Raw genomic sequence first — 16,832 nt, 5'->3', positions numbered from 1 at the left:
AATACAGTCATTTGCCACTGCACATTCTTGGCACGGTCTGCAGGTCCACAGCGAAGCAAGCTCTCCAGTGAGTGTTAGATTATATAAGGACTAAAACGGAAAATGGTCCAAACTTAAGGGTATCACGTTAGAAACAGCATACTTTTTCCCCCACTAATTCAAACAGACCTCATTTTTTTTTTTTTTCCCCTCTGCACTTAAAATAAATCACGGTGGTTTTTTGGCATGGGTAGAAGAAGAAAGAAAAAAAGTGCTAGACTTTCACGCAGCAAATTAGCTCACTCTGGGACGCACTCCAGGGCTGAGACCTCCTGAAGGAAGGGTGAGTGCACACCCCTTTTTACTCCCTGGTGCCTTTTTGGGGAGGGGGTGTGGCCAGACAGGGCCCACACTTAAGATTTCCTTTTTTTTTTTTTTGTCGTTTTAGGGCCACACCTGTGGCATATGGAGGTTCTCAGGCTAGGGGTCTAATTGGAGCTGTAGCCACTGGCCTACACCAGAGCCACAGCAATGCTGGATCTGAGCCATGTCTGCGACCCACACCACAGCTCACAGCAATGCAGAATCCTTAGCCCACTGAGGGAGGCCAGGGATCAAACCTCTACCTCATGGATGCTAGTCAGATTCGTTTCCACTGAGTCACAGTGGGAACTCTTAAGTTTTCCTATTTTGTTTGTTTTTTTAAAAATGTTAATTTTTTTTTCTTTTTTGGTCCCCCCATGATATATGGAGTTCCTGAGCCGGGGGTCCTATGTGAGCCCCAGTTGTGACCTGCACTGGGTCCTTTAACACACTGTGCCAGGCAGGGGATCAAACCTGCACCCTGGCACTGCAGAGATGCCATTGATCCCGCTGCACCATGACAGAAACTCCTGCTTTTTTTTTTTTTTTTTTTTTTTGAGTGTATATAACCAGGTTTGCATCATTTGCAAACCATTGTAAAACCCTTTGTTTTTCTTACTTGTTTTCTATTTGTTTTAAAGAGTAAGTCTCAGCATTTGCTCTAAATGTTGCTTGTACCTTCAGAGTAGATAAAACACCTAAGCCTTTCTGTGGAGCCTGGCATTTTGGAGACAGCCAGGGAATACCTATCACTTTCTAACCCTCCTCACAGTCTCCAGTGTTACTGTGATATGACTGTTTGCAAGGAGACCCCAGCCCTGACCTATCGCATTGCAGTCCTTATCTTCATTTATGTAGGTGGACTTCCTTCTCTGAACATCACTGTTGCAGAGCTGAATTCATCACCTTCCGCTCTGCTTCTCTTTATCTCAAGATCCAGGAGCCAAGTTCACGTGTGAGCTCCACCCACTTCTGTTGCGACTTTGAGCACATTATCCAGCCATCGGATCCAGGCATTCTAGGGGCACTTGCTTTTTACTGTACCTCGCACGTCTTTGGTTGCTTGGGCAAGTAGTTTTTCCTCCCTAACAGCATAGTTACTGAGCAGAGCTTAAATATGTGATGCGTGTCTACTGCTTGCCAGCCAGGGCAACAGTTGCTGAACAAATAGATGACATCCCTGTTTTCAAGTCTGTGAGAAGATCAGGATGAGTAAACAGACGATTCTGAGAGAGTGCCATCAGTCCTCAGAAGTGCAAGTAGAGGGAGCATGTGAACTTGGTCCCCAGCCCAAATTTAAAGTGTCAGGGAAGAATCCCTGAGGTGTGTCTGAGATGAATCCTGAAAAACAGGGGAGGAAGGGACAGGAATGCATTTGCAAAAGCAGAGCAGCCTGCTGCAGAGAGGTACCACCTCACACCCGTCAGAATGGCCATCATGAACAAGTCTACAAATAACAAATGCTGGAGAGGGTGTGGAGAAAAGGGAACCCTCCTACGCTGTTGGTGGGAATGTAAATTGGTATGACCACTATGGAATACGGTATGGAGGTTCCTCTGAAAACTAAACATAGAATTACCATATGATCCAGCAGTCCCACTCCTGGGCATCTATCCAGACAAAACTTTTATTCAAAAAGATACATGCACCCCTATGTTCATCGCAGCACTATTCACAGTAGCCAAGACATGGAAACAACCTAAATGTCCATCAGCAGATGAATGGATTAAAAAGTTGTGATTGATACACACACACACACACACACACACACACACACACACACGCAGTGGAACACTCCTGAGCCATAAAAGGCGAAATGATGCCATTTGCAGCAACATGGATGGAACTAGAGACTCTCATCCCAAGTGAAGTAAGTCAGAGAAAGACAAATCCCATATGATATCGCTTATATGTGGAATCTAAAATATGGCACAGATGATCCTGTCTACAAAACAGAAACAGATCACGGCCAAGGAGAGAAGACTTGTGGTTGCTGAGGTGGAGGGGGAAGGGAGTGGATGGACCAGGAGTTGGGGGAGTTGATGGATGCAAACTTACATTCGGAATGGATGGGCAACGGGTCCTACTGTACAGCACAGGGAACTGTGTATGACTGGGTCACTTTGCTGTACTACAGAAATTGAAGAAACATTGTAAGTCAACTATTTAAAAAAAAAAAAAGCAAAGTGGCCTATGGTGAGGACCCAGCAGCACAAAGAACCGGCCCCATTTCAGGAAGTGGGACCTCGTGTGGCCAGGGTGTGCGATGCATGGCAGGGGTGGCAAGAATGAAGACAGTCAGTGAAACGTAGCTTAGGACATGCAATCTGTGCAGACCTGCCGGAGAGTTTGAATTTGACTCTGTGCCCAGGAGGAAGAATGAGAGATGGAAGGATGAAGGGTGTACAGCTGCTGGAAAGGGAGGCGGTGAAGGGAGGTGGCTTGGAGTATGTTTAGTCATTCTTGTTATGTTAAGGTAGGAGACAATGTTTATTTTTTATTAAATATCATTGATTTACAATGTCGTGCCAATTTCTGATGTACAGCAAAGTGACCCGGTCATACCTATACATACATTCTCTTTCTCATATTATCTTCCATCATTTTCTATCCCAAGAGACCAGTTGTAGTTCCCTGTGCTGTACGGTAGGACCTCATTGCTTCTCCATTCTAAATGAAATCGTTTGCATCTACCAACCCCAAACTCCCAGTCCATTCCACTCCCTCCCCCTTGGCAAGGACAATGTTCATTTCAAGTGCAGATGGAAAGGAGCTAGAAATGGAAAGCAAGAGAGGTGAAGAGCTGTCTCTGACAGAGGGTGTCAGAATGTAAGGCTGAAGGGGGTGGGATATAGCCCCGTCCAGAGGCGCATGTTTGTAGAAAGGACTGAAGCGTTGCATGCGTTGGCATCTGTTCTCCAAAGTTGGTGAGGTCTCTGGAGCCCCAGATGGTGATGGGAGCACTGCCAGCTATGGTCATTCAGCGATGTTACTGAGGGTTCCTTTATGGGGAAGGTAGCCAGCACCGCTGTCACGGTGCCTCGGTTTGGTGGCAGAGACAGGCTGGTAAGCCATGCATTATCCAGCACTTTAATTACCATTTTTAAGTATTAGGAGGGAGATGAACAGCATACTCTGATAACATAAAAATGAGGAACAGGGTCAGGAGAGATGCTCTGGGAAGGGTCGTTTGAGCTGAGCGCTGACGTTCGCATCCGAATTACGTGGGGCTGGAGGCAGGAGAACCAGCCTGGGGTCAGGTACTCATCTGCTGAGCCAGGTGAAGAGCTCAGCCTTTCTCAGGTAGATGCAAACTCGAGTTCCCATTGTGGCTCAGTGGTAAGGAACCCAACTAGTATCCATGAGGACGTGGGTTCGATCTCTCGTCTTGCTCAGTGGGTTAAGGATCTGGTGTTGCTGTGAGCTGTGGTGTAGATGGGCAGCGGCAGCCCCAATTCGAGCCCTAGCCTGGGAACTTTCATATGCTGCAGATGCAGCCCTAAGAAAGACCAAGAACAAAAAGTTGCAAAATATTACATTTAGAATGGATAAGCCACGAGGTCCTGCTCAGTGAATAGCACAGCAAACTATATCCAGTCTCTTGGGATAGACCATGATGGAAGAGAATGTGAGAAAAAGAAGGTATATATGTGTAGTCACTTTGCTATATAGCAGAAATTGATACAACACTGTAAATCAGCTATAATAAAAAAAGAAAAAAACCAAGAGGCACTGGAAACCACATCCCCAAGAGTGTCAGGCAGGGGAGGGCAGGGTCAGAACAGTTCCTTGAAAAGCCCACTGCCCACTGTTGGGCAGCAATGGAGGAGAGATGGGGAGCCCTGCGGGGGCAGGTTCAGAAGGGGAGGTGGCAGGTGGTGGGGTCTTGAGCTCCAGAGCTGCAGCGGTGCAGTATTGCTGGGAGGCCTGTGGCCAGCATTTGCTCAGAGGGTGTGCAAGAGAGAGGTAACAGGGAGGCTCCTGGGGGGAGGGGGAAGGGGTCGGAGATCCAGGAAATACAGTTAATGAGGCAAAGGCCGTGGTGGCTGGAGGGCCTGGGGGGTGGGAGGGGGGGTGGACTCCGCGTGGGGCGCCCTCCACTGGGCTGCTCCTGGCGGGGGCAGATTTCCCTCCACCCAGGAGTGGACGTGGGGAGGAGCCAAAGAGTGATCTTAGATCGAAAGTTTCCGGGACAGGTGTGATGAAAGGCCAGCCAGTGCATGAGAGATTGGAGGGTTTTAGCAAAGCAGTGGGGCATCTTAGGGCCCACGGAGGTGAGGAAAAAGGGGAGGGACACACTGGAGATCCTCTGGAGAATAGAGGTGGGAGGGATAACTTCGAGGGATCTGCAAGGATCCAGAATTGAAGGCACAGCGGGAAGCCTGAATTTGACATTTCCGTGGTGAAAGTGCTCCTGCTAGGGCAGGTCAGGGTCTGCCCAGCAGCTGGTTGAAGTGAAGCAGAGGAGGGTCTATCTTTAGCGCTTAGCAGTCAGGGAGGTGGGCTTACAGAGGGACCAGGCTGGGGTCAGGCAGGGGACGGCAGGGTCAGAAGAGCTCCTTGAAAAGCCCACGCAGGTGTCCGAGAGATGCGGAGCCTTGGGGAGGTGGGTTCAGGAGGGAGGCCCCCAAGATGATGGCAGGATTGGGGTGCACAGGTGACAAGAGCCAGGACTGGGGTCTGAGAGCAGTGGTCCCAGGTGGGGCCAGACTGCCCACTGGTCAGTCCATGGACTTTTGTGAGGGTGCTTTTTTTTTTTTTTTAATGGCCACACTTGGGGCATATGTAAGTTTCTAGGCCGGGGGTTGAATCTGAGCTGCGGCTTCAAACTACACCACAGCTGCAGCAACAGCTAGATCCTTAACTTACTGCTCTGGGCTGGGGACTGCCTCCACAGCCATTTGAGCTCCTCAGTCGAATTAACCCACTGAGCCACAGTGGGAACTCAGGCTCACTTTTTTTTTTTTTTTTTTTTTTTTGAATGTCAAACAGCTGAGGACGCCAGGGATGTGGACCTGACATTTCTATGGAACAAAACTCAGTCCTGCATCCCTCATGACTTGCACACATTGTGCTAGACACTCAGGCTGGATAGATGGATTCAACTGTCCCATCTTGCAGGGAATGGTTTTCACGCTACACTCGCACACACATTGCAGGTCATTTGTAAAATTCGATTTTCAGAGTTGCTGTCGTGGCTCAGTGGTAATGAACTCGACTAGTATCCATGAGAATGCAGGTTTGATCTCTGGCCCTGCTCAGTGGCTGAAGGATCTGGCGTTGCCATGAGCTGCAGCGTAGGTTGCAGATGTGGCTTGGATCTGGTGTGGCTGCGGCTGGGGCTGTGGCAGAGGCCAGCAGCTGCAGCTCAGAGTCCACCACTAGCCTGGGAACTTGCTTATGCCACGTGCAGCCGTAAAAAAGCAAAAATACATGTGAAGCTGGATACACGTGTTCCGTCTGTCTGACGCACGCTTGTGTCGAGTATGGCAATGTTTATATGCTGTTGGTTCAGGAATGAATGAATGTTCTCCTGTTTTTCAGGTCCTGTGGGAGTAGGTTTGAATGAACTGAAACGGAAGCTGCTGATCAGTGACACACAGCACTATGGCGTGACGGTGCCCCGTAAGTTCTGACGTTTCCGCCACTGCATGGATGCTGGTCCTGCTCTCACACAGCAGGTGTGGGCCATCTGCTGTCAGCAGTCACCACCTAGACCTCACAGTAACCCTATCAAGTACAGAGCAACGTTACCCACATTTTACAGGGGAGGAAACTAAGGCACAGGAGTTAAGGGATTTGCCCCAGATCACACAGCTCCCCGGCGAGGTGTTGGTTGATTCCAGCTTCCCTACACTCCATTTTTATGGTGAATTTTAATACGTGGTTGTTATCAAATTATGGCTTCAGTTTTCTTCTAAATAGAAGTTTATTCTATTTCTTAAATTTCCAGGGTTTCCAAGAAGTTTTAAGATGAGAAGGACCATACTGCAGAGAGCTGAAGGAGGCTTCTCATAATATAAACATTTCTTAATTCCTTTTTTATAGTGTAGTAATTGGCATATAGTAAAATGGACCTTTCATAGCCATATAATCCCAATGTGGTAGGCTGCTTTTCAGTTTACAGAATTAGGTCTCTTTTTATAAAAGTGGTTTTCACAGGCATTCTTACAAATGAAATGCAAGACTGGAAGCATTTTGATATCCAGAATAAATGCCATTCAGCTACTTAATATGTTGATGTTAGCCATCTGAAAGGCTAATTTGGAATGCTGGGTTTTTAAGTGGTTTTCGTAATGTTTTTGTAAAAAAAATCATTTGTATATTGCCCTTAGCAATGTTCTCCAGTTTTGGACGAGTTCAACCTTATTTTAAAATTAATAGTTTTCTGTTACATCGTTACTCCTTGTTACTACATTTTTCCAAATTATTGTTTGTAATCATTTTCAGCCATAAGTTGTAGGGCTTCTGGTTTCCACCAACAGAGAGGAAAGTAAAGGAAAATATAGAAATGTGGACTTTTTTTTTTCTTTTTGGGAAAACTTTATTTGCTTCTCTTACAAAAGCTGAATTGTCATATACAGGTAATTAGAAAAATTTCCAAAACAATTGTTAAGCTTACAGGTGAGTAATTACAGAAGAAACCCAGAAGATGGGAAACAGAATACAAAGGGAAAAAACAAATTTACGAATTTCCTACTGTATCTTTATTGCCCTTCTTTTGTCTTTATTTTGTCCTCCCAACAGTGGTATGAGATGGGCAATAGCAAAGAGGAGGAAACAGACAAAAAGGATACTTTGATTTACTTAGAGGTTTCCCTAGGTGATAGTTGCACTTGGATTTGAAACCAGGTTGTATGCTACCAAGTTCATGTTCTTCCTCCACATAACACTGCACAGCCCTTTCCAACTGCAGATTCCCTTTATGGTAGCCCAATTAGTAGGAAAAACTGATTTCTTTGGAAGCGGATAAACACAGGCTGTCTATTAAATTGTAACCCTCCAGGATAGTTTTCGTATTACTAAGGGATTTAGGGCTAGGCACTTTGGACTCGTTTATCCAGTTGTTAAAATAATATTTGCATGTAAAGTTGTTCTGGAAATTAACAACATCCGGAGATGCTCAGGGGCTGAGACTCGCCAAAGAAATCCCTGAAGAGGTTTCCTTTTTAAACAGGTGTTACTGTCCAGGGATCCCCAGACAGCAGTGTTTTCCGAACCTGCCTGATAATAAGAATCTCTTGAGGTTTTGGTTTTTTTTTGGCTGTTTAGAGCCGCACCCAGTGGCACATGGAGGTTCCCAGGCTAGGGGTCGAATCAGAGCTACGGCTGCTCAGCCTACACCACAGCCACAGCAACGCAGGATCCAAGCTGAGTCTGTGACCTACACCACAGCTCATGGCAATGCTGGATCCTGAGTGAGGCCAGGGACCAAACCCGCAACCTCATGGTTCCTAGTCAGGTTCGTTTCTGCTGTGCCACTATGTAAACTCCTGGAAGTTCTTATGAAAAGATGCCAAGGTCTTTCCAAAGAGGTTCTCCTTCTGGAGACCTGACAGAATTCCTGAAAATCTGTATTCACAGCAAGGATCCCAGGTGATGCCTTGTATCAGACATGTGTGGGAAATACAGCCAGAGCCTCAATTGAGGGTGACTTAATGAATTAAAGAAGAAGATATTTTAAGAGCAGTTTTGGAATTTTAGATTGCTTTGCTTTGTAAAATGCTTTGAGGTAAAGTCATGTTCGTTTGGAGAAAAACTTTTGCTTTGATTATATCACCAGTATTCTATCTTTGCTTTCCTTTCCTTTCTTCTGCCTTCCCCCTCCCCTCCCTTCTGTTAGCCCCTCCCTATATGATCGATCTTTAAAATGATCCATTTAGGAGTTCGCATTTTAGCTCAGTGCATTAAGAACTCAACATAGTGTTCCTGAGGATGCAGGTTTGATCCCTGGCCTCGCTCAGTGGGTTAAGGATCCGGTGTTGCTGTGAGCTGTGGTGTAGGTCACAGACTTGGCTTGGATCCTGAGTTGCTGTGGCTCTGGTGTAGGCTAGCGGCTCTAGCTCCAATTCGACCCCTAGCCTGGGAACCTCCACGTGCAGCCCTAGGAAAAAAAAAGACAACAAAAAAGAACTCAACATAGTGTCCCTGAGGATGCTGGTTCAGTCCCTGGCCTTGCTTAATGGGTTAAGGATCTGGCATTGCTGCAAGCTGCGGCGTAGGTCAGGGATGGGGCTCAGACCTGGTGTTGCCGCGGCTGTGGCATAGGCTGCAACTGCAGCTCTGATTCGACCTCTGGCCTGGGACCCTCCATGTGCCGCAGGTGTGCCTGTAGAAACAAAATAAAAGGATCCATATAGCGATGTTAAACATGCCAAGTTGCTTTGAAAGAAAGTGGTGAGAGCCCGTTTTCTGCCTAAAAATGATCTTCTATAGGAAACTTCATCCTTGATAAGCAAAATCAGGGTTATGTTAAGGCCATAGTTTATTATCAGCAAATCTATGTGACCATTAATATAATCAGTCTTTCAAAAGGCTCTTTCAGTAAATTAGTTAACCAGGTGAATTACAGTAGATATCAAATATTCGATGGATTCCAGAGCCATGATGGTCTGGATTTGGGGCCCTCACTCAGTCCGCCACACAGAATCACTTTCTGTGGTTTCTCCTGAAGGCACATATCACACTTAGCTGTTTTCTCAGGTTGCAAGGACTCATGCTCTTGAACACTTCTTTGTAGCTAGGCCTTCTTTGAGGTTTTTTTGTTTTTTTTTTTTGTTTTGTTTTGTCTTTTTAGGGCTGCACCCACAGCATATGGAGGTTCCCAGGCTAGGGGTTGAATCGGAGCTGCAGCTGCTGGCCTACACCATAGCCATGGCAACACAGGATGTTTTCCAAAGTAGTTATACCCTTTTATAACCGACTAGCAGTGTATAGAAGATCTAGTTGCTCCACATCCTGGACAACACTTGGTATAGTCAGTCTTTTGAATTTTTGTCAGTGTAACATGTGTAGTAGTATCTCACCGTCCTGTAATTTGTATTTAACCCATGACTAATGATGTTGAGCATCATTGTGTGGACTTAGTCGTTTGTGTATCTTCTTTGGTGAAGTGTCTATTTAGATCTTTTACCTACTACGGGTTGTTACTGAATTTTGAGGGTTCTTTATGTATTCTGGAAGTGTCCTTTATGTGATAACTGTGTTAGAAATATTTTCTTCCAGTCTGTATGGCTTGCCTTTTCAGTTCTTCATGGCGTGGTTCAAAAAGCAAAAGTTTTTAATTTTGACAAAGTGTAATGTATCATTTTTTTTTCTTTTCTGTTTTGTGCTTTTTGTGTTCTATCTAAAAATTCTTTACTATCTCAAGATCACAAAGGCATCCTCCTGTTTTTTCTTGGTGTTTTACAGTTTTAGGATTTACATTTGGGGCTTGATCCATCTCAGGTTATTTTGTTGTGTTGTTATTTAGCAGGTCTTCCATGTTCCAGATGTCAAGAGACAGCAATTCAGTTTTTACCATTAAGTAAGATGTTGACTCATTGATGCCGTTTGTTTGAGTACATTCCCTGTGATTCCTAGTTTGCTGAGACTTTAAAAAAAAAAAATCACAAGTCAGTGTTGAATTTTTTCTACTGCTTTTTCTCCATATATTGAAATGATCCTGATGTTATCTATCATTCTGTTAATATGGTAGATTCCATTGATTGTCCAGTGTTAGGTCTGCCTTTCTCATGATCTGGTAACTTTAAAAATATATATATATTGTTGAATTTGACTTGCTGATATTATCATTAAGGAGTTTTGTGCCTGTACTTATGATGGATATTTTGTCTGTAGTCTTATTCAGTAATGTATTAGAGTTTGCTATTATGGTTGTACTAATGAATTAATTAGTACCAATGAATTAATAAATTTAAATGAATTAGCTATAATTCCTCCTTCTCCTTGCAGAAAATGTTTATGTAAGATTAGTTTTATTTCATTTTGAATGACTGATAGGCTTCATCAGCCATCAAGGCCTGGAGCTTCTTTGGCAGAAGGTTTTAAAAAATAAATTTGATTTTAATAGATGCAGGACTATTTAGATTATTTTGTCTCCTCTTGTTTCAGCTTTGCTTCATTGTATTTTTAAAGAAATATGTCCATTTCATCTAAATTGTCAAATATGTTGGCATTTAATAGTGCATAATATTCTCTTATCCTTTTTAATATCCATAGCATCTGCAGTAATAACCACTTTTTCATTCTTGGTGATTTTCTTTTTTTTTTTTTCTTCATCAGTGTAACTAGATTTTTAAATTTTGTTTGTTTTTTTTTATTGTCTGTCTTTTTCTGTTCTTTACTGTTTTATATGTGAAAAGGATATGTATTCTGCAGTTATTGGATGTTATGTTATACATTATTAAATAGACCCAGGAAGTGGTAGTGTTGTACAGATCTCCTGTGTCTTGCTGATATTTTGTCTAGTTCTATCAGTTATTGAGAGGCAGTCAGATCTATTTAATTGATCTCTGATCTCTGCCTTTTAATTGGAATATATAAACCATTAACATTTATTGAATTAGTGAACTGACTGAACTTAAGGACAGTTTTATTATTTCTTTTCTTTTTATCCCGTTTTTTGTTTTCTTTTTCTTGTCTACTTTTTTTGAGAGGGGAGATTATTTGAATGCTATTTAGCATTCCATTTTAATTTACCTGTTAGCCCTCTGCTTATATCTCTTTGCATTACTTTTTTACTGGTTGCTATAGAGATTACAATGTGCATATGTCTGACCAGTCACAGTGTACTTAATGTTAACTTTGTGCCATTTCACATATAGAAATCTTGCAATCATTTAAGTCCCTTTAGTTCTTTTTGTGTAGTTGTCCTATGTATTACATTGTCATACAAAAACTCCACATTTATCTTACATATTTTAAAGAACTTAAGGAGAAAAAAGCATTTACTCAACTATTTATTCTTTCTCTTCTTTCTTCATTCCTGAAGATATATTTCCTTCTTCATATTTCCTTTCAGCCTAAAAAAGTTTGTTTAAATATATTTCTTTTAGAGCAGATCTGCTGATGAATTCTACTAGTTTCTCTTCATCTGAGAAGGTCTTATATCACCTTTAATCCTGAAGGATATTTTAGTTGAAGGTATTTTCCTTGAGTACTTTAAGGATATTATTTCATTGATTTCTTGTTTTTATAATATACGGTAAGAATTCTGTAGTCATGGAAATCATTATTCCCTTGTAATTTTTTTCTAAATGCTTTCAAGATTTTTTTTCTATGTCTTTGGTTTTTAGTCATTTGGTTATGATGTGTCCAGGCATTATTTTCTTTGAGTTTATCCTATTTGGGATTTGTTGGGCTTCTGAAATGTGCATGTCTTTAACCAAATTTTAGCATTTTGGGGTCATTATTTCTTCAAATTTTTTTGTTTGTTTTTTAAGACTCAGTCTTTTTTCAGTATCTTCTGGCATTCCCATTAACACATCTGTTAGACAGTTCAGTATTTTCATGCAGGTCCCTAGGGCTCCATTTATATTTTTTTCAATCTTTTTTCTCTTTGTTGCCCAGATTTTATAAGTCCTATTGATCTATCTACAAGTTCTCTGGCTTTTTTCCCTGTCATCTCCATTCTGCTACTGAGCCCATCTAGTGGTTTGTTTTTGTAAAATATTGTATGTTTCAGATCTAAATTTTCCATTTTGTTCTTCTTCATATTTCTATTTCTCTACTAATTCACTTTGTTCTTCATATTTCTATTTCTCTACTAATAGCTTCTATTTCTCTACTAATTCATATTTTCATTTATTTCAGGTGTTTTCCTTTACCTTATGAAGCACAGTTATAAGCCTTTGTCTCATAGTTCTAACTTTTGGTCCTTCAGGGTTGCCATCTATTATCTTTCCCTTTGAGAAATACATTACCTTATTTTCTCAGTTCTTTTATGTTGAATAATTTAAAATTGCCACTCTGAGTATTATAAATGCAATGTTGTATCAACTCCAGGTCCTATTACACTATTCTAGAGAATACTGATGTTCTTATTTTAGCAAGTAATCAACTAGTTTATGTTTAGACTAGAAGTTTTCTCTTATTTTTCAGTTCTCTAAACTTCTGCTGTGCTTGTTTGGGCCTGCTACTTGTGTGTGTAGTGCAAATCTCAGCTCAGTTCTCTAAGCCTTTTCTGCATTGGTTTAGGAGTGTTGCTTGTGGGTTAGGCTGAGACTTTGTGTATCTAATCTTAGTTCATGTCTTAAAACTCTGCTATGCTGGTTTGACTCTGAACTACATGTGTTTAGCTTAGGGATTATTCTTAGACTAGAATTGGTTTGTGCACAGAATTAGAATATTTACTTCTCCAGCTCTCTCCCTTCCTGGATTCCTTCCATACTCTTCAACTTAGAGGGGCTTATTTCCTGCCCCGCCCCACCCACCCCCCGTTCTTTTTCCCAGAAAGTCAGGGCTTGTCTTGAAATTCAATCACATATTCTACCATGTTGTTTTGTGAATGACCCCACCCATAACGCAAAGCTAAGAGGAAATAAAACTCTTCCCTGTGGAGGTTACTCCCCTCACAGTCTACCTACTTTATTTATTTTTCAAAGTCCTCAAAACAAAAGTAGTTATTTTGGGTCCAGAGTTTTTTGTTGTAATCAGCAGGAAGGATGGACTATAGTCAGTTTTTCACTTGCCATGTCAGCACTGTAATTCCTTAGATTTCTTGTTTTTCGGTGTTTGGTTTGTTTTTTGTTAGTGGTAATGGTGGGATTTTGTTTTGTTTCGGGTTTTGGGTTTAAAGTTAATCCTTTATTCTGTGGTCCATTATAAATAATTCAGTAGCAAATAATTGCTCAAGAGACAAAATTACTCAAAGTTTAGAAGTTCACTTATCTTTCAAGAAGACATTTGTAATTTTGAAAAGGAGGAATAAATAGCACATAGAGGTCTGACTCTGATTAGTAAAACAAAATATTGATGGCATACACCGTGCCATGTGTGGAGTATAGTAAAATAATTTTAGAGTTTACTTTACAACCTAGTGGGCAGTAGGCTTGCTTCAGTGAATAAAGAATCAATAAATAATGATAATATTTGCAAAAGAGAGGAGTTTTTCCTCAAGGGGTGAAATGCCATTTTCATTTAATTAACATAGTATATAGCCTCTTCAAAATAATTAATAGCATAAACATAATGCAATTTAATTTTGAATCTATCTTCAAATCAATATAACTTTAATATGGACGGAAAAACCGAATTAATGACATTCCTATATTTTATTATCTAATTTGCTTTTTTAAGTTTTAAAATCTCGTTTAAGAAAACTCCTTTAAGCAAATACATGATAGTTTCTTTTTTAGTCATTTCCTTAGGGTGGCTGATGCAGACTTTTCTAAACTCTTTTTAATTAAATCACAGATACCACCAGACCAAGAAGAAGCCAGGAGAGTGATGGCGTTGAATATATTTTCATTTCCAAGCATTTATTTGAGACAGATGTACAAAATAACAAGTATGTGGCAGCTTCTTAGAATATTTGTGGGACTCTCGTTTTTAAGCAATATGCCTATGTATCCAGCTACAGATGAATTTTCACCTTTACAATTGGATTTGAAACTGATAAAAAGATAATTCCATTTGTAGTTATTACAGTCTTTGCCCATAATTTTTAATAACCTAGAGCCACTGTTTCTGCTAAATTGAATGCCTAGGGATTATTTTGAAGAATGAGGGAAGGTTGCTGGTATACTAGTGTGACACCTTTCTACCCTACTAGTTGGATCATAACATAGAATTTGGATAGAACTTTATTTTAAAAACTAACCACTGATCCCCAATTCCCGTCTTTTCCACACTCCTCCCCTATTGGCTCTTCAAAAATTGAAATAATGTTCATCATTATGCTTGTACCATATCCTTTAGCTAGCCCTAAAGTCTCCTTTCCCCAGGTTTTCCATTTGCTTAAGCATGACTATTACAGGGTATCAGGGAGCAATATGTGTTTTAATGCAGGATTGTGGGATTTTATTGAAACATCAAAATGCCTTTTTTTTTGCATTTGGTGCAGCGATTGTGTTTTTATAGCACGTAATCTGCTGCTCTGGTTCCATTAGCCACCAACCAACTCCTCGAGTTCTAAAGCTGAGCTTGGTTATTTTTTCATGTGCAGTGAAATTTCAGTAGTTTCTATTGTTCAGCTTATTCACTGTTTTATTGCACGGCATTCTGAAAAAGAGGTGATGGAAGACATTAGAGTACTGCTGGACTAAAGTACTTTTTTCTGCTTAAGTGTAATACAAGCAAGTGTTACTGATTTGAAAATGTAAAATAGAAGGTTTTTTTTTTTGAAATTGACATTCTGGAGTACTTGGACTGATTTATTTTGTTTAAAGCAGTTAAAAATTAGATGTTCAAAAAACATACTTCATGTATATGCATTATGCCTTGCCATACATATATATACACATATATATGTATATAAAATTTACAAATGATTCTGATTTTCTACAGGTTTATTGAATATGGCGAATATAAAAACAATTATTATGGCACAAGTATAGACTCGGTTCGGTCTGTCCTAGCTAAGAACAAAGTTTGCTTGCTGGATGTTCAGCCTCACGTAAGTGAACAATGAACTATTCAACACCCTTCTGGGCCCACATTTGAGCCGTTCAGTATGGGGTAAATCTGAAATCTACTCACTTTAGACTTTCCTAAGGCAACAAAAGCATTTAGATGTAATTTAGGAAGTCTGCTGAAAAGAAAAAAAAAAAAAAGACTATTATTATTAGAAAGAGGGGTCAGGGAAGCCTTGAGATTTTTATTTGTAGGTCTTGTTTAGATTCGATGTTTGCCAAGTATAGTGACTCTTAGATATTTCTTCCATGTATTTTGTATTTAAAAAATATGTGTATAATGTATTCGTCGGTATGCATTATTCTCAGAGTTCCTTGGTGCATCTGCACTGAATGGAAGTTCCTGGGCGAAGTGGTCCAATCGGAGCTGCAGCTGCCAGCCCACGCCACAACCCCAGCAACCCCAGATCCAAGCTGCACCTGCAACCTACACCACAGCCTGCAGCAACACTGGATCTTACCCAGAGTGAGGCCAGGGATCACCCCCGCACCCTCACAGATCCTAGTTGGGTTCTTAACCTGCTGAGCCACCATGGGAACTCCTCGGTGTTTAACAGTGGACATTTGGGCTCTTGGTTCTGTTTCACTGATTTTGGTTCTGTAACTATCCTAGAAGAGCAACCCTTGGCAAGAGCCCAGGCATCTCCCAGGAACTGTCCCGTGTGACATCTTAGCGCAGCTGTTGGGTAGAGCTGGCAGCCCCCTGGGAACTCACAGACATTGGATGTAGTGCCAGTGGATGAAACGATCCATTTCCTGGTCCCCCAGTAGAAACCCAGCCCACAGCATTTTCCTGGTTACCCACAGGGCGTGTTGAGGTCCTTCGTGAAAAGCAGGAAGCTTGCCCTTTAAGGGGCCCCTAAAGGGTAGAATGAAAGAAAAGGGGAGACCTCAGCTGAGATTAGGAAGAGGCTGAAATGGGACAGTTGGGAGACTTCCATGGAAAGAAAGTTACTTAACTCATAGCATCTTTTGGGTATTAGATATAAAACCAAGTTTCATGTTATTTTTAGCTGCTTCTGTTCAGTATTAATTATGGCATATGTCAAAGCATTTTTAAAGGCAAGCTGTATTCTCCATCTTTTCAGAGGGGTTTATTACATTTAATTGTCAACAACTGATATGAATTGAATTGAATGATAATATATTGAAAGACCTACTAATTTTCATTAGGAAATAATGTTAACGAATTTTCTCCCTACAAGGAAAATTCAGTTTTATTATAAAAGTTCACTCCTGGAGTTCCCGTCGCGGCGCAGTGGTTAATGAATCCGACTAGGAACCATGAGGTTGCAGGTTCAATCCCTGCCCTTCCTTGCTTAGTGGGTTAAGGATCTAGTATTTCCGTGACCTGCAGTGTGGGTTGCAGACACGGCTCGGATCCCGAGTTGCTGTGGCTCTGGTGTAGGCTGGTGGCTACAGCTCTGATTCAACCCCTAGCCTGGGAACCTCCATATGCCATGGGAGCGGCTCAAGAAAAAGGCAAAAAGACAAAAAAAAAAAAAAAAAAAAAAAAAAAAAATTCACTCCTGAATTATGTAGAACTATGACAAAATTTATTTTCTTCCTTGCAGACAGTAAAGCACTTAAGGACACTAGAATTTAAGCCCTATGTGATATTTATAAAACCACCATCAATAGAGCGTTTGAGGGAGACAAGAAAAAATGCAAAGATTATTTCAAGCAGAGATGATCAAGGTGCTGCAAAACCCTTTACAGTAAGTATGATGCTGCTTTGCGGAACATGCATAAGCAGCACTTAAAATCCTGTATGCAGGAGGGACTACCTTGGGAAGACTACACTAGATGAAGTTGTGATCCAAACATCCATGCAAGATAGACTTGTATTTAGGTACA

General features: G+C 41.4%; 1 protein-coding gene and 1 long non-coding RNA gene across 11 annotated transcripts in view; one reads left to right on the top strand and one right to left on the bottom strand.

Moving 5' to 3' along the window:
• MPP7 (MAGUK p55 scaffold protein 7) overlaps positions 1-16,832 on the top strand; it is a 345,564-nt gene that overhangs the window by 323,800 nt on the left and 4,932 nt on the right. For all 9 annotated transcript variants that reach the window (XM_084979996.1, XM_021064734.2, XM_084979988.1 and 6 more), the window contains 4 exons: positions 5,887-5,967; positions 13,759-13,852; positions 14,851-14,959; positions 16,550-16,693. In XM_084979996.1, coding sequence (XP_084836122.1) covers positions 5,887-5,967; positions 13,759-13,852; positions 14,851-14,959; positions 16,550-16,693 — 428 coding nt within the window. The remainder of the gene's footprint in view (positions 1-5,886; positions 5,968-13,758; positions 13,853-14,850; positions 14,960-16,549; positions 16,694-16,832) is intronic.
• The window catches only part of LOC106507912 (uncharacterized), a 77,442-nt gene continuing 74,402 nt past the window's right edge, over positions 13,793-16,832 (bottom strand). The window contains exons 4-6 of one of the 2 annotated variants that reach the window (XR_001304288.3): positions 15,691-15,834; positions 15,043-15,094; positions 13,793-14,565 (exon numbers count right to left, since the gene is read on the bottom strand). This is a non-coding gene — a long non-coding RNA (uncharacterized LOC106507912). The remainder of the gene's footprint in view (positions 14,566-15,042; positions 15,095-15,690; positions 15,835-16,832) is intronic. The other variant, XR_014817815.1, reaches the window with a different exon arrangement.

The sequence above is a fragment of the Sus scrofa genome, chromosome 10, assembly GCF_054392235.1.
Source record: "Sus scrofa isolate SSC_HxYL_T2T_F1_AM1 chromosome 10, Sscrofa_HxYL_maternal_Yorkshire_Landrace_v2.0, whole genome shotgun sequence".
In the NCBI taxonomy this organism is placed as follows: domain Eukaryota; kingdom Metazoa; phylum Chordata; class Mammalia; order Artiodactyla; family Suidae; genus Sus; species Sus scrofa.
The sequence above is the reverse complement of the archived record's forward strand: the minus strand, read 5'-3'. Positions and strand labels throughout refer to the sequence as shown.